This window comes from Ranitomeya variabilis, chromosome 2, assembly GCF_051348905.1.
Source record: "Ranitomeya variabilis isolate aRanVar5 chromosome 2, aRanVar5.hap1, whole genome shotgun sequence".
Classification (NCBI taxonomy): Eukaryota; Metazoa; Chordata; class Amphibia; order Anura; family Dendrobatidae; genus Ranitomeya; species Ranitomeya variabilis.
The window spans coordinates 117620525-117642737 of record NC_135233.1 but is presented as its reverse complement, the minus strand read 5'-3'; the positions used below and the strand labels follow the sequence as shown (position 1 = coordinate 117642737).

At 47.5% G+C, this 22213-nt stretch overlaps 1 protein-coding gene across 10 annotated transcripts in view; it reads right to left on the bottom strand.

The window, feature by feature from the left end:
• Positions 1 to 16396, bottom strand: part of NPHP1 (nephrocystin 1) — a 109346-nt gene extending 92950 nt beyond the window's left edge. For 3 of the 10 annotated variants that reach the window (XM_077282878.1, XM_077282881.1, XM_077282888.1), the window contains exons 1-3: positions 16288 to 16334; positions 14445 to 14557; positions 14078 to 14166 (exon numbers count right to left, since the gene is read on the bottom strand). In XM_077282878.1, the coding sequence (XP_077138993.1) occupies positions 14078 to 14166; positions 14445 to 14532 (177 nt within the window). In that variant the 5' untranslated portion in view covers positions 14533 to 14557; positions 16288 to 16334. Of the gene's footprint in view, positions 1 to 14077; positions 14167 to 14444; positions 14563 to 15819; positions 15921 to 16287 lie in introns of those variants that run through there. The other 7 variants (XM_077282884.1, XM_077282887.1, XM_077282886.1 and 4 more) reach the window with 6 other exon arrangements.
• Positions 16397 to 22213: the final 5817 nt, after the last annotated feature.

The window sequence follows — 22213 nt, the reverse complement described above, 5'->3', positions numbered from 1 at the left end:
ACTTTATTGCATAACTGCCCAGAATTCATTAATTTATGCAATGCAAATATCTAAAATGCTATTTGTGGTTTATCCTATTTACGAAAGTAAAAATATACAAAAGGTGAAATATGTCAGATACACGTGAGAGAACAATGAGAGTTGATTTCAGTTTTCAGATTAATACTTTTCTGAAACAACTTAATGGCAGTAAAGTCCAGTTGACAGCGCGGCTGACAGTCCGTGACCTCAGTGGCTCTGCCCGGCTACACGTAATGTCTCACTCGGAGTTGCCAGGCTGACTTATTGGCTGTCGCCCTGTTGATGTGATACCAGGAACCAGGAGCATCGGCAGAGACTTGTTGGTGGTCCTGAGGAAGGTGACTACAGAGCGGTTCGTTTCTTGTATTTTTTTTATACCAAACTACGCTCAGGAACAAACACTGACTGAAAAGAGACACGGCCTTAAAGTGCTCTGGGTGTGACGGGTCGCTTAACCATCCCCTGTCACCCAAGGGTGTTTTACTACCCAGCTTGACTGGTAGCTCACGTGTGACATTATGCACCACGCAAGTAAATCAGTGAGCTAGCAATCAAACTAAAGATGCTGGGGATGGTACGGAAACAACCTTGGGAGGAAAGAGCTCCTTAAGTGCTCTATCATGACCAGAGCACTTAACACATCATTTGAACATGGACTAAAAAGCGAATTTCTCAGGAATGCAGCAACAGACAGAAGATGTAAAGGTGTTAATGGATTTACATTTCAAATACCTGCAAACCCATATATGGAGTTTGGGGGGAAGTTAATTGGCAGATGCTGTTTAAAAATGAATGATTAAATACAGCTGTCTAATTAAAATGGGTATGTATTTTTTTCTATACTAGAAAATAATCAACACTGTGTGAATAAGGCTTACTTGTAACTTTGTGGCATATCAATTCATGTCAGCATACCATAAAATTGTGATATCGGGGATATGACCACTGGGACCTCCATCAATTCTTTTTCACTTACAACTGATGAAAGTAACCCACCGATTGCACTTTTATGGAATGGTTAATTGACATGCCATAAAAGATGCCAATGATGGATCTGAAATTATTATTTTCTAAATAGTGTTTGGGGTGTCTACTGGCGTACTGCAGTGACTGGGCTGTGGGCCTGATTGGCGTAGTAATACCATAATTCCCCTGCAGTTTAATTCTTTCAGATTGCTCAATGTATGCAGGACAGCGTCTCAGAAAGCCCCTGATGCTTAAATAGTGCACACATAGTGAATACAGTCACCTGGTTCCTGCAGCCAATCACTGGTCTGATTTGGTCTAGATCAGTGGTGCACAACATTTTTTGGTCCAAGAACCACATTGCTATACTGAACCAATACCAAGGGCAACAAAAAATTTTAAGGGGTATTTACATGAATATATCACCAGAACCGCCATCAGTACATTAATTCATCAACAGAACAAAATTTTCAGTATTTTATGAGGATTTGAAAAGTTTCTGTTAAAAAAAAAAAACTCTAACTAAGGCTCGTTTCAGACTTGCGTACGGGAGGGCTGCGGATGGCAGCGTACTTCCTCCCTTCTTCCTCCCTGAAACCACGCATACGCTCCGCCTACGCCTCCTTGCATCCTGCGATGCCCTGCGTACCTATCTTTAACATTGGGTACGCAGGGACATACACTGTATGCGGATGCCTCCGCATGTGCCATTTTGGCACTTCGCTGATCGCAACATAATGCAACATGTTGCGTTCTGTGCAGCACCAAAACGGCGCATGCGGAGGCATCCACATACAGTGTAAGGCTACTTTCACACTAGCGTTTTTTTCAATACGTCGCAATGCGTCGTTTTGGCAAAAAAACGCATCCTGCAAAAGTGCATGCAGGATGCGTTTTTTTCCCATAGACTAACATTAACGACACATTTGCGACGCATTGACACACGTCGCAACCGTCGTGCGACGGTTGCGCCGTGTTGTGGCGGACTGTCGGCTGCAAAAAACGCTACATGTAACGTTTTTTGCTGCCGACGGTCCGCTTTTTCCGACCGCGCATGCGCGGCCGGAACTCCGCTCCCACCTCCTTGCACCTCACAATGGGGCAGCGGATGCGCTGGAAAAATGCATCCGCTGCCCCCGTTGTGCGGCGCAGAGAACGCTAGCGTCGGTAACCTCGGCCTGACACACTGCGACGGGCCGAGCCCGACGCTAGTGTGAAAGTAGCCTAAGTCCCTGCGTACCCAATGTTAAAGATAGGTACGCAAGGCACCGCAGGAGGCAAGGAGGCGTAGGCGTGTTTTCAAGGAGGAAGAAGGGAGGAAGTACGCTGCCATCCGCAGCACTCCCGTAGTCTGAAACCAGCCTTAAACTGAGTTTTGGGAGCAGAAACTGACGAAATTCTCCTCATAATCTCAAATCTCTAACTTTTGAGGATTTTTAAGTTTTTACATAGCTATTAAGAACATTATGGATTGCTGTATGTGTAAAAAATCAGAACCACTGCCAGCACATGAGTGTGGTGCCAGAACCACAGTCAGTACATGTATTGTAAGACAATGTAAGACTTTTCTTACTGAGTGTATTGGGGGACACTCGCTTGGCTGCGATATTTCAAGCACACGGGCACGGGTTTTTAAAACAAAGCAGTCCATACGGTTTATTAAGCCTCATAAACCGGGTTATGCACAGTTCATAGAACATCACAGGCACCAACTTGTGATATTAACTTGCATCTTCAAACACTTTAACTACAGGTTTGACTCAGGGACACTAAACATGCTGGTCCTCACTGACCAGTTGCCGTGGGTTACCACACAGTCCAGGTTACAAGCACCAACAGCTTGTGGAGGTACCTTATGGGAGCTCCTGCTCCGTCTGCTGACTCCTTGTCAGTCCTCTCTCCTGGGGAAACTGCCTTACGGGGTTCACCAACTTGCCTGGCCGGCACACATCAGTCAGTCCAGAGCCACCGAAGGACTGTAGCTTCCCCAAGTTCCACTGTGTGTTGCTCAGGGGTCCTGGTACACCTCCCAGGACCTCTCACGCCAGCATGTGCTCTCCAGGAAGCCTCCTACCAGGTCTTCCAGCACAGGGGCATACACAGCCCACACACAGCACTCAGGAACCCCCTGTAACCTCACCACTCACTGGAACCACACAGGAACCCAGAGACCATGTGACCCACACCCTGGTCACGTTATGTACCTGTAACCACACCCACAGTAATGGATCACATGGCTGGTCACGTGATCCTGACATCACTGCAGGTCTATTCTCACGGCCTCAATACAACTCCGTGCACATACCGGGGAGACCATGCAGCGCCCCCTACCTGTTACAGGGGTCACTGCATCACATATCCCCCCCTCTGTTCAAACTTGTGGGGTTGAACACCTGTCATACACGTGGGGTCACGAGACATGTCACGCACGTTACCTTGCCGTATCAGTCGAGGGAACCGTCTCAGTCGGTTTTGGGCATCACATACAATCATACCTTTGGTAAGGTCTTCCCGCCCCCAGCGGTCAATGTGTATATTTTGAGTTTTAGCTCTCAAGCCACCATCTACTCGTGTCAACAGACCCCTGGTCACCACATTTTTTCTGTACGCCCCGTCACCCGACTTTCCTCTCCACGGCCGGCACCCACGGTTGGCGCGGTCATGAGTCCTACTGACGGTCAAACCGACTGTCTGGTCTGAGTCGGACCCACTTAGTATACGACAGGAACTACTGTCCAGGTCTCTCAGTCTCATACTGGGAGTAGAACTACTACTTGCAGATTCTCGACGTTCTTGCCTTGCTGAAAGTCTCCGGCAACCTGCTATTTCATCATTTGGAGGGTCCCTTCTGTTCCCTTTTCCTTGGGAAGAAGGCGGCCGCCACCTCATGTTCTGCAGCTGTTTGTTGACCTGCCGTCTGTACAGTCTTAGCTGCTCTACTTCTCTCAGGTATGCCATGCGATACCTCAGGAGCATCCGGATATTTCCTAGACTCTCCTTGGACCCGACGACCAGGAATGACACCATCCCATCTTCACCCACCTGGGCCTCGTCTTCAGCCGGAATCCTCAGTCTCTTCACACCGGACACATCCACCATCTCCTGCATCACTTTCCCAAATCGGCCAATGAGCTTCGCTACCAGAGCTCTGGGCACTTGGACTGTGTCCTCTACCAAGCCCAGACGACTTTGAGCTTTCCTGGCTTGCTCCAAACATCGAGTGACCTCACCATTCCTCAACAGGATCCTCTGCTTCGTGCGGAGGCACTGTAGGTGCATGTCCCTCTTCACTATGACTTCCTTAGAAGACAGTATCACCAACTGTTTCGTCTCCAGTGCCCAGTGCAAACTACACGCTTCTACTGCCTTTTTAAAGGCCTCATGCACACCCTCACGGGTACATGCATCTTGCGCCTCTACGGGTACATCTATCACGCACTTGAAGAGCGGAGTCTCACTTCCTTCAAGAACAGATGGCTCCTGCCTTGCCATGGACCTTTCCATCAAGACACCTGTCGCAACCGGGTGACCATCTTGTCCTGCTTTTAGCGCCAACTCCTCTTCAGCTTTACCCTCTTCCAGACCCCGGGTCAAGATGGGCATTAGCAGCTTCACCTCGTTACCACTCTGGTACTGACACGAGAAGTCTGCGACCACCACCTCTTTCTCTTGTAGAGGGCCTTTTAGTGCTCCTCTGAGCACTTCCATGTCTTCCTTTAGGGTCTGATACACACTTTGCCATCTGAACAGGTGACTTCTGAGCTCAGAGACTTCCTTCTCCAGCTCATCCACTCTGCGCTCAGTCGCTTGTCTCAGGACCCTTTCTCGTTCGACATGGTCGTTCACCGTCTCTTTAATCAACTCTATCTCGCTCCTTTCATCCTCTGGATTGGTGAGACATCCATCACATGAGGAGGTATTTACTTCAGGCACCACCTCCTTGGTGGCCTCCTCCACTTCTGCACCCTCCGACTCTGCACTGTCAGGGTCGGCCCTCTCTTGGGTCTCAGCGGTGACATCACCAGGTTCGTCCCTTTTCCCTGGGACTTCAGAGTACTTCATACACCCCAGGTCCTCAGCATCTTCCGTCAATTCCTCACACGGAACAACCGGTTCAGCCCCTTTGGCTCTTTTACGTCTCCGGGAGGAAGAATTGCCTGAGTCAACCTTATTACACTCTTTTCCACTGGCATCACCGTCTGAATGGGAGTCACCACCATCCATCACCACAGGTCCTGGACCCCGTCCTCCCCCCGTTACCACAGGCCCTGGACCCCGTCCTCCACCCGTTACCACAGGCCCTGGACCCCGTCCTCCACCCGTTACCACAGGTCCTGGACCCCGTCCTCCACCCATTACCACAGGTCCTGGACCCCGTCCTCCAACCGTTACCACAGGTCCTGGACCCCGTCCTCCACCCGTTACCACAGGTCCTGGACCCCGTCCTCCACCCGTCAGCACAGGTCCTGGACCCCGTCCTCCACCCGTTACCACAGGTCCTGCACCCCGTCCTCCACCCGTTACCACAGGTCCTGGACTCCGTCCTCCACCCGTTACCACAGGTCCTGGACCCCGTCCTCCACCCGTTACCACAGGTCCTGGACCCCGTCCTCCACCCGTTACCACAGGTCCTGGACCCCGTCCTCCACCCGTTACCACAGGTCCTGGACCCCGTCCTCCACCCGTTACCACAGGTCCTGGACCCCGTCCTCCACCCGTTACCACAGGTCCTGGACCCCGTCCTCCACCGTTACCACAGGTCCTGGACCCCGTCCTCCACCCGTCAGCACAGGTCCTGGACCCCGTCCTCCACCCGTCAGCACAGGTCCTGGACCCCGTCCTCCACCTGTCACCACCGCACTTGCGCTTGTTACTGGCCACGACTTGTCACAGTCACCCCCAGAATCTGTGTCACACCCCACAGTCTGATGACGCCATGAGTCACTCTCTGTCTGGGTGTCAGCTCCACGTGTTTTATCCAGCAGACCACTACCAGTCGTATTGTGGCACACTTCAGGTGACGTCAGGTCAGTTAGTTGGACAGTCGCACCTTTTCCCTTGTTCAGGCCTACCTTAGGACTGTCAACTCTAGGGGGCGCCTTCTCAATATTACTAACTGACATCCACATTATGTCCACAAACACTTCAGCCTTTTCCCACAGTGCTACCAAATCTTGTCCTATTACCATAGGATACGGCAAGATCGGGTCTACAGCCACCTCATGGTATGTGGAAACCTCCGCTGCGACAATGTAGATAGTGGCTACCTGGAGATATTCAGTGTCGCTAGGTGACACAGAATTTCCTGGAAGGGTTCTCAGCACAGACGCTTCTCTCCCCGGGTCTATCAATCCCCGCACACACTTTCCATCCAGCCAAAAAGGACACAGTCGTGACACCTCACTGATTGCCGCCCCTTTTTTGGCTCCGCCCCCTTTCTGGGCAAGTGCTCTGCTTTTTGATACCACCCCGGTTCGGGATTCAGCCCCCCTTCGGGATTCCACCCCTTTTTGGGCCATTACCCCTGTTCGGGTTACCGCCCCTTTCTGGGTCTCCGCCCCCTTTTGGGCAACCATCCCCGTTTGGGCCACCGCTCACTATTAGGGATACTCCCCACCCTGGGATACACCCCGTGGACTTCCCACGGCACTCAGGCCCCAGTTCGCACAGTACACCCCTTTGTCTCTGGGCTTGTACTGGCCCTTTAAGAGTCTGCACAAAAAGAGGAAAAAAAAAAATTTTTGTTTTTCTTCTTCTATATGTCACTTCACCAGCTCCTGCTGGTACCGCCACAGCTCCCGCTGCAGTCACACACAACCGGCACCTCCGGCTGCAAACCACAAGCCACTGCTGCTGCCACTGCTGGGGAACCTCTTGCTGCCACTGCAGCTACGCTCCACCAGGCTCTACCGCCGGCTTCGTGGACCTGCCAATCCACAGGACGCCGCTTGTCCCCTTCGTAACCCCGCCGAGTTACAGCCAGACGCTTGTCAGCTTTGTAACCCCGCCGAGTTACAGCCAGACGCTTGTCAGCTTCGTAACCCCGCCGAGTTACAGCCAGACACACTCTTCGTGGCCCCGCCGAGCCACAGCAATTAACTCCACATGTGCCTGCTGGATCGTTGCCCGCTTCGAGCACCAAATGTAAGACAATGTAAGACTTTTCTTACTGAGTGTATTGGGGGACACTCGCTTGGCTGCGATATTTCAAGCACACGGGCACGGGTTTTTAAAAACAAAGCAGTCCATACGGTTTATTAAGCCTCATAAACCGGGTTATGCACAGTTCATAGAACATCACAGGCACCAACTGGTGATATTAACTTGCATCTTCAAACACTTTAACTACAGGTTTGACTCAGGGACACTAAACATGCTGGTCCTCACTGACCAGTTGCCGTGGGTTACCACACAGTCCAGGTTACAAGCACCAACAGCTTGTGGAGGTACCTTATGGGAGCTCCTGCTCCGTCTGCTGACTCCTTGTCAGTCCTCTCTCCTGGGGAAACTGCCTTACGGGGTTCACCAACTTGCCTGGCCGGCACACATCAGTCAGTCCAGAGCCACCGAAGGACTGTAGCTTCCCCAAGTTCCACTGTGTGTTGCTCAGGGGTCCTGGTACACCTCCCAGGACCTCTCACGCCAGCATGTGCTCTTCAGGAAGCCTCCTACCAGGTCTTCCAGCACAGGGGCATACACAGCCCACACACAGCGCTCAGGAACCCCCTGTAACCTCACCACTCAGGTCCACTCACTGGAACCACACAGGAACCCAGAGACCATGTGACCCACACCCTGGTCACGTTATGTACCTGTAACCACACCCACAGTAATGGATCACATGGCTGGTCACGTGATCCTGACATCACTGCAGGTCTATTCTCACGGCCTCAATACAACTCCGTGCACATACCGGGGAGACCATGCAGCGCCCCCTACCTGTTACAGGGGTCACTGCATCACAGTATGTAGAGCGAAAACCACTCTCAGTACACAAATGCAGCGCCAGAACCACTGTCCGTACATTTTTGCAGTGCAGAACCACCTTTCGTACATGAATGCAGCACCAGATCAATCGTCAGTAAACAAATACAGTGCCAGAAGGACCGTTAGCACATGAATGCAGTGCCAGAACCACCGTCCATACATGATTGCAGCGCTAGGACCATCATCAGTACATGAATGCAGCGCAAGAAGCATCGTCCGTACATGAATGCAGCCAGAGCTACCATCAGTACTTGAATGCAGTGCCAGAAACATCATCAGTACATGAATGCAGTTCCAGAAACTACGGTCAGGTCATGAATGCAGTCCTGGAAACTATTGTCAGTACATGAATGTAGAGCCAGAACCACCATCAGTACATGTATACAGCACCAAGCTTAGTACAGCGATTAATTGCAATGTCAGGACCGCCCCATATACAATTGTATTGCATGAACCTATAAATACCAATGTGTCCTTAACAATGGTAAGAAGATACTGGGAGTTGTTATCAGTCATCATCAGACTGCAGACCACATCGAAGCCACAGTACTGATGAGACAAAGTCCATATCACAAATGAACGACATCTTCTTTGATTGGAGTCGTTCTCCTTTTTTCTTCTCTATTTTGTCCAGACGGCATGATAAGATTCCATGCCCAAAGCTCTTCTCTGCAGATTTCCCTCTTTTCAGTCTTCAGCAGCACTTTCCGACATAATGCCCTTAAAAATAAAAGTATCATTATACTGCCCCATAGACTAAAATATCTCCCATGCTGTGCCCCTGAATAAATAATTGCCCCTCACCGTGCTTCTTGCACAAAATATCTCCCCCCACTGCCCCTTTCCATAATAGCCCCTCACACACAGCCTCTCTGCATAATATCCCCCAAAGTACCTCTTTCCATATAACACCCACAATGCCAATCTCCATAATATCACATCAAACTGCCCCTTTCCATGTCTCACCCACAATACTTCTCTGCATAATGTCCCTCCTGCCCCTCGCTCTGCTATGCCTCCTTTTACAATACTCCAATTACCCCATAATGTGCTCCATTGCCCCGTAATGTATCCTTGCAGTAACCCCAACCCTCACCTTCCCACCTACGGCACCCTCATATAAAATGAAAGCACATTTCATCTTGGGCTCTTCCTGGAGCGCTTACCAGTTCTGCGGCCCCAATGTCCAGCAGTGTGATGAGGTCGGTAGGGTGCTAACGCCATCACACCAATGCACGTTAGGGCCTGGGCTGACAGCCACTCTGCTCTGCCAAAGTCCCGGCGCAACAAAGTATTCAAATGCATTAGCGTCTTTTTGATGCAAATACGTTTGACTATATGAAGAAGTCTCCAGAGTAGCTCCGCAGGCCACACAACATCCTTCAGCGGGCAGTGAGTTGTGCAGGCCTGGTCTAGAGTACTGTCTGCTAATCTTCCCCACAGTAACGGTTGAGGGCTCTTCCTTAAAATGCTACAATAAATAAAGTTTGTTTTTATTAACACATTCTCCGCTTGGGAATAGGGATTTTCTGAAACTGGAAAACCCCTTTTAGCAGAGACTTTTGGCATATGATACGATCACGCATTGTGAACACATCTGCTCAAGAGGTTGGATGGGATGCAGAGATGGGAGCAGGTGGGGTTCTTTTAGGGTTTTATTTGTTATAATCTTGAAAACTTAATAAAATAAAATAAAAACCTAACTATATTTTTAGATTACATAACCCCGTATTTCCTGCCACTGAATGCTGGGATCCGTAACTATCCTGAGAATGGCGCCCCATTGTACACATCTGTTAATAAGGAGGCGCCATCATGATCTCCTCTCTTTCTCCATATGAATAGGAGATCTGAATATCTGACTATCGCCCAGCACTTTAACTGTAACATTTTTGGACCTCCTATTTAACAGAATAGTAAGATCAGTGCATGCAAGTTATGACAGATACAAGCTATAGGGGTGGGACCTACATGTTTTGGACATTTATGACATATAATGTTCCAGATGGGAATAACCCTTTCATTTCGGAATTCGCGGGACCCCTTAAGTGTAGATTCACCCTAGGACGTACATTAAAGGGAATCTGTCAGCAGGATTTCATTTGCCAAACTATATATATTCGCATGTAGTTCTTTCACCTGCTTTATCCTCCATCTTCATGACCAGGCCAAATTTTACAATTCTGACCAGTGTCACTTTATGAAAGAACGCTTCAACAGATCCCACTGATTCTGAGAATGTTTTTTTGTGACATATTGCTTCATGAGAGTGGTAACATTTCTTCGATATGACTTGCGTTTATTTGTGGAAAAATCAGAAGTCTGGTGAAAAATTAGAAAATATTGCAAATTTTCAAACTTTTAACCCCTTACTGACATCGGACGGGATAGTACGTCTAATGGCAGTACCCCCGCTTTGATGTGGGCTCCAGCGGTGAGCCCTCATTAAAGCCTGAACAGCTAACATGTGCCCGCAATAGGCGCGGGTGGAATCGCGATCCACCCGCACCTATTAACTAGTTAAATGCCGCTGTCAAACTCTGACATTTAACGTGCGCTTCCTGCCATCGGGCCAGAAATACGCGCACCGCTGACCCCAGTCACATGAACGGGGGTCATCAGTTCGTCGGCATAACAAACAGAGGTCTCCTTGAGACCTCTATGGTTGTTGATGCAGGACTGCTATGAGCGCCACCTAGTGGTCGGTGCTCATTGCAATGCAGTAATTCTGCTACATAGGAGCAATCTGAGCATCACCTCTATGTAGCAAAGCCAATCGAGCTATGGCAGCTTCTAGCCTCCCATGGAGACTATTGAAGCATGCCAAAAGTTAAAGAAAAAAAATTTAAAAAATATATAAAAAAAAAATTAAAGTTCAAATCACCCCCCCCTTTCGCCAATTCAAGATAAATAAAAAAAAAATCAAACATACACATATTTGGTATCGCCGTGTTCAGGATCGCCCAATCTATCAATAAAAAAAGGATTAAGCTGATCGCTAAATGGCGTAGCGAGAAAAAAAATAGAAAAGCCAGAATTACGTTTTTTTGGTCTCCGCGACATTGCATTAAAATGCAATAACGGGCGATCAAAAGAACGTACATTATCTGCACAAAAGTGGTATCATTAAAAATGTCAGCTCTGAGTGAAAAAACGAAGCCCTCACCCAACCCGAGGCCACGGATAATGGAGACGCTACGGGTCTCGGAAAATGTAACAATTTTTTTTTTTTTATCAAAGTTTGAAATTTGTTTTCACCACTTAGATAAAAAAATAACCTAGACATGTTTGGTGTCTATGAACTCGTAATAACCTGGAGAATGATAATAGCAAATCAGTTTTAGCATATAGCAAACCTAGCAAAAAAAAAAAAAACAATAAACAAATGTGGAATTGCACTTTTTTTGCAATTTCACCGCACTTGGAATTTTTTTCCCGTTTTCGAGTACACGACATGGTAAAACCAATGGTGTCAATCAAAAGTACAACTCGTCGTGCAAAAAATACGCCCTCATATGGCCATATTGACAGAAAAACAAAAAAGTTATGGCTCTGGGAAGAAGAGGAGTGAAAAACGAAAACGCAAAACCGAAAAAAGCTTGAAGGGGTTAATTTGTATGCCCTTAAATCAGATACCAAGTTTTCCAGCACATTGTTTTGCTGAGACGGAGCTGAGTATTTCTTCCTTTTTTGTCTGTCCTGTGTTTATCTCTTCCCTTGTGTGTTACCATCTGCAGTGGTGAGGCTGGCGTCCTAGCCGGCCAGTGCACTAGGCAGGGTACATTGAGGTGACAATCAGGGACTAGGCACGTGATAGAGGCGGTGGGAAGGACATGCATAGGGTGTTAGGGGAGCTTAGGGACAGGCACAGGGTGGTGTCAGCAGGTGTCCCATCCCTCGCTCCCTACCTTTAGGGCCTTCCTCTCCCTTTCCCATCCCATCAAATTAATATGCTGCATCTTCCACCGGATTTACCTGTGTCTGTGTGTGACAGGGAGTGACAGAGGCTTTGTAAGTCCTTCTACATTCAAAAAGCTATTCAGCCTCATATGCATATAATTTCAAAAGCTGATTTCTCAGTAATGGAGAAATGGATTTTTTCAATATACTGTTTTTGTGTAAGTTGCTTTCTTTACCACCAAAGCTGGAGATACATGAACAATCTAAATTCCAAGACGTTGTCCAACAGTTGTGCCAGGAGCTCGGACTCACATGAAAATTGACGTGAATTCTCCAGCTACCTTGTGTCTAAGAGAGCAGATAATTCTTTATTCTAAAATAGCTTCAAAGGTTTATCCAGAAGAGCAGAAGACTGGAGATAGAAGAAGCATTTACCCAATGTAAAAAATCATCATAATTAAACTAATGCTAATAGCAGCCCAGTCAGTGTGAAAGGCACATGAGAAAGGTATAATTACCAACCTGCAATATAAAAGAATGGGGAAGGGATTCCTCTAAATGCTGAGGATTACATAGCAGAAGGCTCCTCACATGGCTGTATTCCATAGTGACTAATGAATGATAACCTGCATTGGTATGGATAGCGAGATCATCTCATCATCTGCTGTGGGGAGTATTCAGTAATGAGAAGTCATTAAAAGCATACAGTGGTATGTAAAGGTTTGGGCACCCCTGGTCAAAATTACTGTTAATTCAATGGAAGAATAGGTTCAATGAAAATTTCAACAAATTCTTGAAGGCAACATAACACCATCTGTAAAACAAAGCTGAAGATGAAAACAGGATGGCTTCTACAAATGGATAATGATCCTAAGCACTTCCTCAAAAGGCACAAGCTGAAGGTTTTACAATGGCCCTCACAGTCCTGTGATGAGAACATCATTGAAAATCTGTAGCTACACCTCAAAATAGCAGTACGTACAAGACGACCCTGGAATCTCACAGAGTTGTAAGAATTTTCCTAGGAAGAAAGGATGAAAATCCCTCAGACAAGAATTTAAAGGGACTCTGTCACCCCCTCCAGCCGTTAGAAACTAAAAGAGCCACCTTGTGCAGCAGTAATGCTGCATTCTGACAAGGTGGCTCTTTTAGTTATTGGTGCAGTCAAAGCAGAAATAAAGCGTTTTATAATTTCGCAAAAATACCTGTCTTTAGCCCTGGAGGCAGGTCTTAACCCCCCTGCTGCACACGCCACACTGCCGTCACTCAAGGCTTCTTCGGCGCCAAGCGCCGCCCCCCTCCACGCTGTTTTCAAATCAAATCCGGCACCTGCGCTGTTTTGTTCTGCCTGGGGCAGGCGCAGTGAGCGCTGCCCGTATGACCTCAGATGCAGTCTCGCAGACTGCGCCTGTGCGGCCACCCAGCTTGTGAATCCCAGCCCCGCAGTGTGTTATGCATTATGCAGACTGCATCTGAGGTCAGACGGGCAGCCCTCACTGCGCCTGCCCCAGGCAGAACAAAACAGCGCAGGCGCCGGATTTGATTTGAAAACAGCGTGGAGGGGGCGGTGCCCGGCGCCGAAGAAGCCTTGAGTGACGGCAGTGTGGCGTGTGCAGCAGGGGGGTTAAGACCTGCCTCCACGACTAAAGACAGGTATTTTTGCGAAATTATAAAACGCTTTATTTCTGCTTTGACTGCACCAATAACTGAAAGAGCCACCTTGTCAGAATGCAGCATTACTGTTGCACAAGGTGGCTCTTTTAGTTTCTAACGGCTGGTGGGGGTGACAGAGTCCCTTTAAAGACTCTTGTCTGGCTACAAAAAGCATTTGCAAGCTGTGATAGTTTCATAAAGAGGTGTCATGCATGTAGAATGCCCAAACTTTTGCATCAGCCCATTTTCCTTTTTGTAATTTTTAAAACGTAAAAGATGAAAATATTTTTTGTTGCATAAAATACAAAGAAAATGTGTCATCTTTAACTTTAGGCCTTTTAGAGATCATTTAATCTCCAACTTTCTTAACTGTTCTTAACTTATGCTCTTCACGTTAACAAAGATAAAAAAAAAAACGTTTACCTCTAAAGCCATACTAAGAGGGAATTTAGATTGTGAGCCCTAATGGGGAGGGTGATGATGATGATGATGTCTGTAAAGCGTTGCGGAATATGATGGCGCTATATAAGTGAGTAAAATAAATAAATACCTGACGCTTCAAATCATTGGTCACTGTTATAACATTTTGCAAAGGTCCTCTTGTCTTTTTTACGGACATTGTCTTGTTCAGCAATTTACCTAGAAAAAAAGAAAAAAAATATGTAGACAGCTGGATGGAGCTCACATAAAAAAGAAACCGGCAAAATAGTAAAGGGTGCTGCCGAAGCGCCATGGTCTTCCATTCGTTAGGCCATGTTCACATATTCAGTATTTGGTCAGTATTTTACCTCAGTATTTGTAAGCCAAAACCAGGAGTGGAACAATCAGAGGAAAAGTATATTAGAAACATGTCACCACTTCTGCATTTATCACCCACTCCTGGTTTTGGCTTACAAATACTGAGGTAAAAAACTCACCAAATACTGACCGTGTGAATGTGGCCTTAATGGAATCATCAGCTCTCCACAGGTTGGGTATCTTGATAACTGGTGGTCCTACTGACATGAGGAGGGTCTCTGGAGTCCTGGATCTGTACTGATACAACACAATAGCAGTCAATCATCTCCGCTGCAGATCTCCATTTTGGTTAACACAAAGGGGTTATGCACACCTAACATTTTACAGAAAAAATGGAAAACTAGCACCAATCATATAACCTACTAGTAATAAAGTAATATCTCATAGCTTTTTATTATTTTTTTTCTGACATAAGAAACACCATTATATTCATGCATTTTTGCAAGTGTTTTCTGGAGTTTTTTTATACATATTTCTTCATGCATTTTTTATCTCACACAGAAGCCTTTGGGAACATGCATTAAGTAGACACCACAGCGGGAGAATACAGTGCATGGAAGAAATGACAGGCACCCACAAACGCTCCAAAAGTGTGGGGGGAAACGTCATGGCAGGGTTTTATATTACCTTAACAGCGGTATTCCCATCTCCAATATCCGATCTCAATATGTAGTAGGTGCAATAATAATTGTAGCAAATATCTCCAATTAGAAATGTAGTATAGTTTTCTGATTAGCTATGTCTCTTTCCTCATGTGCAGGCATTGCAGGATCTTCGGTATCGATGGTAACAACCACTAGTAAGCTACCTGTCACTATATCAGTGTCCGTAACCATGGATACCTAAGGTCCTGCAATGCCTGCACATGAGGAAAGAGACATAGCTAATCAGAAAAACCATGCTACATTTCTAATTGTAAGTATTTGCTAATATTATTATTATTACACCTACTATGTATTGGGATAGGAACCTGGAGATGGAAATACCCTTTAATGACTTACAACTAGTGATGAGCGAGTATACTCGTTACTTGAGATTTCCCGAGTATTTCGGCATGCTCGGAGATTTAGTTTATATCGAAGCAGCTGCATGATTTGTGGCTGCTAGACAGCTTGAATACATGTGGGGGGGGGGTTGTTAGGGAATCCTCACATGTATTCAAGCTGTCAAGCAGGCACAAATCATGCAGCTGCTTCGACATAAACTAAATCTCTGAGCACGCCGAAATACTCGGAGCTCACCCGAGCGTGCTCGGGAAATCTCGGATAACGAGTATAGTCGCTCATCACTACTTACAAGCATCTGGCCGCAGAACCTTTAGCAAAGAATACCTCATGCAGGTAGTGAAAGCACCTTTATATTGTCAAAACAAATAGTAGGGGATTGAGGGGACCGCCTGACATACACGGGCAATCACTGCATGTTTTATGGGCGCAGGGACGCGAACATGTAACTGGAGCACCCCCAATACTCGGTGCGTACCCGAGCACTCACACTGATCACTGGTGTCCACCAAGTAGTTATTACAGTGAAATCCTTATGCTCAAGTCATCTTTGGAGCATTTTGTTAGCGTTTTATCCACCATTTCTTTTAAGGACAAGCGCAATAACTGAGACGCCGTCTGAACACAGCCTTAGAATATTCTAAGTGGGCATGACGTCATTGTGGAGGATTCTGGAGCGACCATCCTCAATCATCGCAGTGTGACCTCTGCTTATAATGTATCCTGTCACCCTGCCGCCCAGCTCCTGTGCCCACAGCCTAATAGTGCACCATGGCTCGCGTATTTGGTATACAAGGCACATGAGAAGAGAAACAGCAATAATAAGTGCAAGACTAGACACAATCCATTCACCGCTCACATGTAGTCATGCTGAGACTTGTAGTTCCTTAGTTACTACAGCCCCTCAGCAGACTAATGGCTCTGAGCACACTACAACTATGAGGCGCGTTAGGAATACCCGGTGTCCTGCAGGTTCCCAGCTTCTGCCAGCCGTTGGTGCCCGGAGAGGCGCTGCATACGTCATCACAGTGCGCCGCGGCTGTAGCTTCTGTGTTACCATAGAAACAATCTCGGCCATTACTGCAGAGAACTATCTGACTGCAGTTCCGTTCTCTACCACTTGGTGGCGATAGAGATACGTGCTGTAAACTGAATGCCTGTAATATCGTGTCTGGCGCCTTGAGACTGTTCCTGATCCGCTGCTTCACTGCTGGGGCCAAAGATTTAAAGGGCACCTGTCACCCCGTTTTTTCAGTATGAGATAAAAATACTGTTAAAAAGGGCCTGAGCTGTGCATTACAACAGTGTATTTTGTGGACCCCGATTCCCCACCTATGCTGCCGAAATACCTTACCAAAGTAGCCGTTTTCGCCTGTCAATCAGGCTGGTCTGGTCAAAAGGGCATGGTGTCTTCCCCCAGATCTTGCTTAGTTTTCCGTTGGTGGCGTAGTAGTTTGCGCATGCCCAAGGTCCCGAATCCACTGCACAGGGGAGTGAAAACAGCGCGATGTGCACTATTTCATTGGTGATCGGTGGGGGCGGCCATCTTCCTTTGGCCGCGCGTGCGCAGAAGCGGCACTCTGCTGGCCGCGGCTTCAGGAAAATGGCCGTGGGATGCCGCGCGTGCGCAGATGGAGATCGCGGCGGCCATTTTCCTGAAGTCGAGATGCGAACTCTGCTTCAGGAAAATGGCCGCCGCGATCTCCATCTGCGCACGCGCGGCATCCTGCGGCCATTTTCCTGAAGCCGCGGCCAGCAGAGCGCCGCTTCTGCGCACGCGCGGCCAAAGGAAGATGGCCGCCCCCACCGATCACCAATGAAATAGTGCACATCGCGCTCTTTTAACTCCCCTGTGCAGTGGATTCGGGACCTTGGACATGCGCAAACCACTACGCCACCAACGGAAAACTACGCAAAATCTGGGGGAAGACACCACGCCCTTTTGACCAGACCAGCCTGATTGACAGGCGAAAACGGCTACTTTGGTAACGTATTTTGGCAGCATAGGTGGGGAATCGGGGTCCACAAAATACACTGTTGTAATGCACAGCTCAGGCCCTATTTAACAGTATTTTTATCTCATACTAAAAAAACGGGGTGACAGGTGCCCTTTTTAAAAGTGGAAATTATCATCCACGTTCAGGTTTGCTTCAGGCTTTGGTCAGGATTTTATGCAGGTAAAATCCTGACCAAAACTGCACCTGAGGTCACTGGCTGGTCACCTGCGGTGTTCTGCTCATTGTAGCAACATGCTGCGTTCTGAAAAAACGCACCGCATGTGCATTTTTGCAGGAAAAACGCATGCGTTTTTTAATGCACAGTGGAGACGGGATTTCTTTAAATCCCCTCCAACTATGCTGTAACATCTGGATGCTGCGTTTTTGAAGCTGCGTTTTTGACGCAGCGTTTCCTGAACGTGGACACATACCCTTAGGGTACCCCATATCCCACCGCTACAGGGAGTGGGAAGAGAGTGGCCAAGTGCCAGAATAGGCGCATCTTCCAGATGTACCTTTTCTGGGGTGGCTGGGGGAAGATGTTTTTAGCCAGGGGGGGGGGCCAATAACCATGGACCCTCTCCTGGCTATTAATATCTGCCCTCAGTCACTGGCTTTACCATTCTGGCGGAGAAAATTGCGCGGGAGCCCACGCAAATTTTTTCCGCCATTTAACCCTTTATTTTAGCAGCTACAGCGCTGAAATTTTGCACATACACACTACTAACATTAGTAGTGTGGAATATGCAAAAAAAAGGGATATGAGATGGTTTACTGTATGTAAACCATGTTTCATATCCTGTCGGGTTTGTGCAGGAGAAATGAAAAGCCGGCAATTGAATTACCGACTTTTCACTAACACCGCTGCGTATTTCTCGCAAGTCACACTGCTGGTCCGTGTGGAATCCGTATTTTTCTCGCCCCCATAGACTTTCATTGGCGATTTTTTTGCGCAATACGCTGACAAACGCAGCATGCTGCGATTTTGTACGGCCATAGAAAGCCGTATATTACGGATCCGTAATATACGGCTGATAGGAGCAGCCCCTTTGAGAATAATTGTGCCGTGTGTAATGCGAGTTTTACGGACGTAGTTTCTGCGCTCTTACATCCGTAAAACTCGCCAGTGTGACGCCGGCCTCACCCTAAGGGCTTGTTTCCATTTGCGAGAAACATGTCCGTGTCTCGCATGTGGAAACCAAGCTGTGGAGCCGGCACTTGGGAGCGGAGCGTGCAGCTCCATGTGTTCCTATGCGGCCGCACGCTCCGCTCTGGAGTGCCAGCGCCAGAGCTTGGTTTCCACATGCGAGACATGGACGTGTTTCTCGCAAGTGGAAACAAGCCCTAAGGCTGCGTGTCCACGTTCAGGATGGCCAGCGGTATCGCCGGAGCGGCAAAGCCGCTCGGCGCTAAGCCCCGCCCCCTTCTGGGACGCGATGATGCCGGATGTGTTAACTGTATACATCCGGGATCATCGCCCCCTCCCATAGCGCCCTGTGTTATGAGCAAGGTGAACGGACATGCTGCGATCTGAAAAGACGCGCAGCATGTGCGGAGTCGCAGGCCCGCCGCGTGCAGGTTTCCAGCTCTGCGCAGCGTCAAACAAGCAGCGTTTACTAACCGTGGACACACACCCTAATACTGGTCTTATTGGGATCATACTGGGAGAGGACAAGCTTATAGTCTGATTATGGGAAGATTAGGATAGTGCTGGCAGGCTGCGACTGGGGTATCTGGGGCCCATAGGGGGAATGGACTCTGGGCCCACCCTACAGCTATATGCAAATACAGGTCCTTCTCAAAAAATTAGCATATAGTGTTAAATTTCATTATTTACCATAATGTAATGATTACAATTAAACTTTCATATATTATAGATTCATTATCCACCAACTGAAATTTGTCAGGTCTTTTATTGTTTTAATACTGATGATTTTGGCATACAACTCCTGATAACCCAAAAAACCTGTCTCAATAAATTAGCATATCAAGAAAAGGTTCTCTAAACGACCTATTACCCTAATCTTCTGAATCAACTAATTAACTCTAAACACATGCAAAAGATACCTGAGGCTTTTAAAAACTCCCTGCCTGGTTCATTACTCAAAACCCCCATCATGGGTAAGATTAGCGACCTGACAGATGTCAAGAAGGCCATCATTGACACCCTCAAGCAAGAGGGTAAGACCCAGAAAGAAATTTCTCAACAAATAGGCTGTTCCCAGAGTGCTGTATCAAGGCACCTCAATGGTAAGTCTGTTGGAAGGAAACAATGTGGCAGAAAACGCTGTACAACGAGAAGAGGTGACCGGACCCTGAGGAAGCAGTGGACTGAGTCTGGTGTGGAAACATCCAGAGCCACCGTGCACAGGCGTGTGCAGGAAATGGGCTACAGGTGCCGCATTCCCCAGGTAAAGCCACTTTTGAACCATAAACAGCGGCAGAAGCGCCTGACCTGGGCTACAGAGAAGCAGCACTGGACTGTTGCTAAGTGGTCCCAAGTACTTTTTTCTGATGAAAGCAAATTTTGCATGTCATTCGGAAATCAAGGTGCCAGAGTCTGGAGGAAGACTGGGGAGAAGGAAATGCCAAAATGCCTGAAGTCCAGTGTCAAGTACCCACAGTCAGTGATGGTGTGGGGTGCCATGTCAGCTGCTGGTGTTGGTCCACTGTGTTTCATCAAGGGCAGGGTCAATGCAGCTAGCTATCAGGAGATTTTGGAGCACTTCATGCTTCCATCGGCTGAAATGCTTTATGGAGATGAAGATTTCATTTTTCAGCACGACCTGGCACCTGCTCACAGTGCCAAAACCACTGGTAAATGGTTTACTGACCATGGTATTACTGTGCTCAATTGGCCTGCCAACTCTCCTGACCTGAACCCCATAGAGAATCTGTGGGATATTGTGAAGAGAAAGTTGAGAGACGCAAGACCCAACACTCTGGATGAGCTTAAGGCCGCTATTGAAGGATCCTGGGCCTCCATAACATCTCAGCAGTGTCACAGGCTGATTGCCTCCATGCCACGCCGCATTGAAGCAGTCATTTCTGCCAAAGGATTCCCGACCAAGTATTGAGTGCATAACTGAACATTATTATTTGATGGTTTTTTTGTTTGTTATTAAAAAACACTTTTATTTGATTGGATGGGTGAAATATGCTAATTTATTGAGACAGGTTTTTTGGGTTATCAGGAGTTGTATGCCAAAATCATCAGTATTAAAACAATAAAAGACCTGACAAATTTCAGTTGGTGGATAATGAATCTATAATATATGAAAGTTTAATTGTAATCATTACATTATGGTAAATAATGAAATTTAACACTATATGCTAATTTTTTGAGAAGGACCTGTATCTGTTATCCCCGATATAGTGGAGCATAGACTGTAAAACACAGGCGGCTCTTGTACATCTACTGTGCTCCACTAGAAGGTCGGTGTAACACTTGTGAGTGTAATGCGAGAAACTTGCATTAATTCCCGGACCTCAGGACCAGAGTGTGCGGCTGCATGTATTTCTATGCAGCTGAACGCTCCAGTCCGAACCGCCGGCAGCAGTGCCAAGAATTAATGCAAGAGATTCACGCGAGTTTCCCGCATTACACTCGCAAGTGTGACACCGACCTAACGGATTTATAATTACGGTAGTTTGCATTAATGGATCTTTGATGAAAACAAGTTGTCACCGATCCACAGGTTATGTAGGTGATAACTTATTGATCAGTGGAATCCGACCATTGGAAACCGCAAAGATTGGAAGAATGGAGAACTTTTATCACTGACACGACACCTTTACACCTTTATCACTATTTAATGGAGCTGCAGGTAGGATGTCTGACTACAGCTCTTTTCATCCTCTTTGGAGGCTTCCACTAAAAACCAATTGCAGTCACTTAGGGAATGAATGGACCAGTGGTCGAGTCGTACATGCAGCACCATACTAAGGCCGGGGTCACACTTGCATGTGCAGTGTGAGAAACTTGCATGAGTCTCTCGCATCAATACCCGACACTGCAACCGGCACTCAGGATCAGAGTGTGCGGCTGCATGTATTTCTATGCAGCTGAACGCTCCGGTCCCGAGTGCCGGCGGCAATGCTGTATTGATGCGAGAGACTTGAGCGAGTTTCTCACACTGCACATGCAAGTGTGACCCCGGCCTTATGAGGATAAAAGCTGCACATTCTTCATATCAGTGCAGGTCCCAGCAGTCGGACCCCCCCACTAATCTATAACTTATCACTTATCCTTTGGTCATGTTCACACTAGCAGTATTTGGTCAGTATTTTACATCAGTATTTGTAAGCCAAAACCAGGAGTGGAACAATCAGAGGAAAAGTATAATAGAAACATATGCACCACTTCTGCATTTATCACCCACTCCTGGTTTTGTCTTGCAAATACTGAGGCAAAAACTGACCAAATACTTAATGTGTGAATGCAGCCTTAAAATAAGTGATTACTTGTTTTCACCGTAGAACACCTGTGAGTGCATATTTGCTACTGTGTAGTAGTCACAGGACAGGGAGGGGTTAAACGTCCAAGTATTTAAAGGGGTTGTCCACTACTTTCAATTAACCCCCCAATGTATCCCCCGGGGCCCCTAATGAATTGTGCAAATACCTTCCGTTGCCGTTTTCACCTGTGAGCGGCGCTATGAAGGCGGCTGAGTCCGGGTCACGTGACCCCCAGGCAGCAGTCACCACTTATTTCCGCTGACGTCACGTCAATTTCCAGACTCTGGAAATTGACGTGACGTCAGCAGCAGGCGTGAGCCAGCCTCACAGTCAGCAGTCACTCATCAAGAGGGGCGGGGCGGTGGCTGCCTGCGGGGCTGTGCTGGGGGCTAGGAAGGGATGATTGTGCGGACGCCGGGGGTCTGCGTG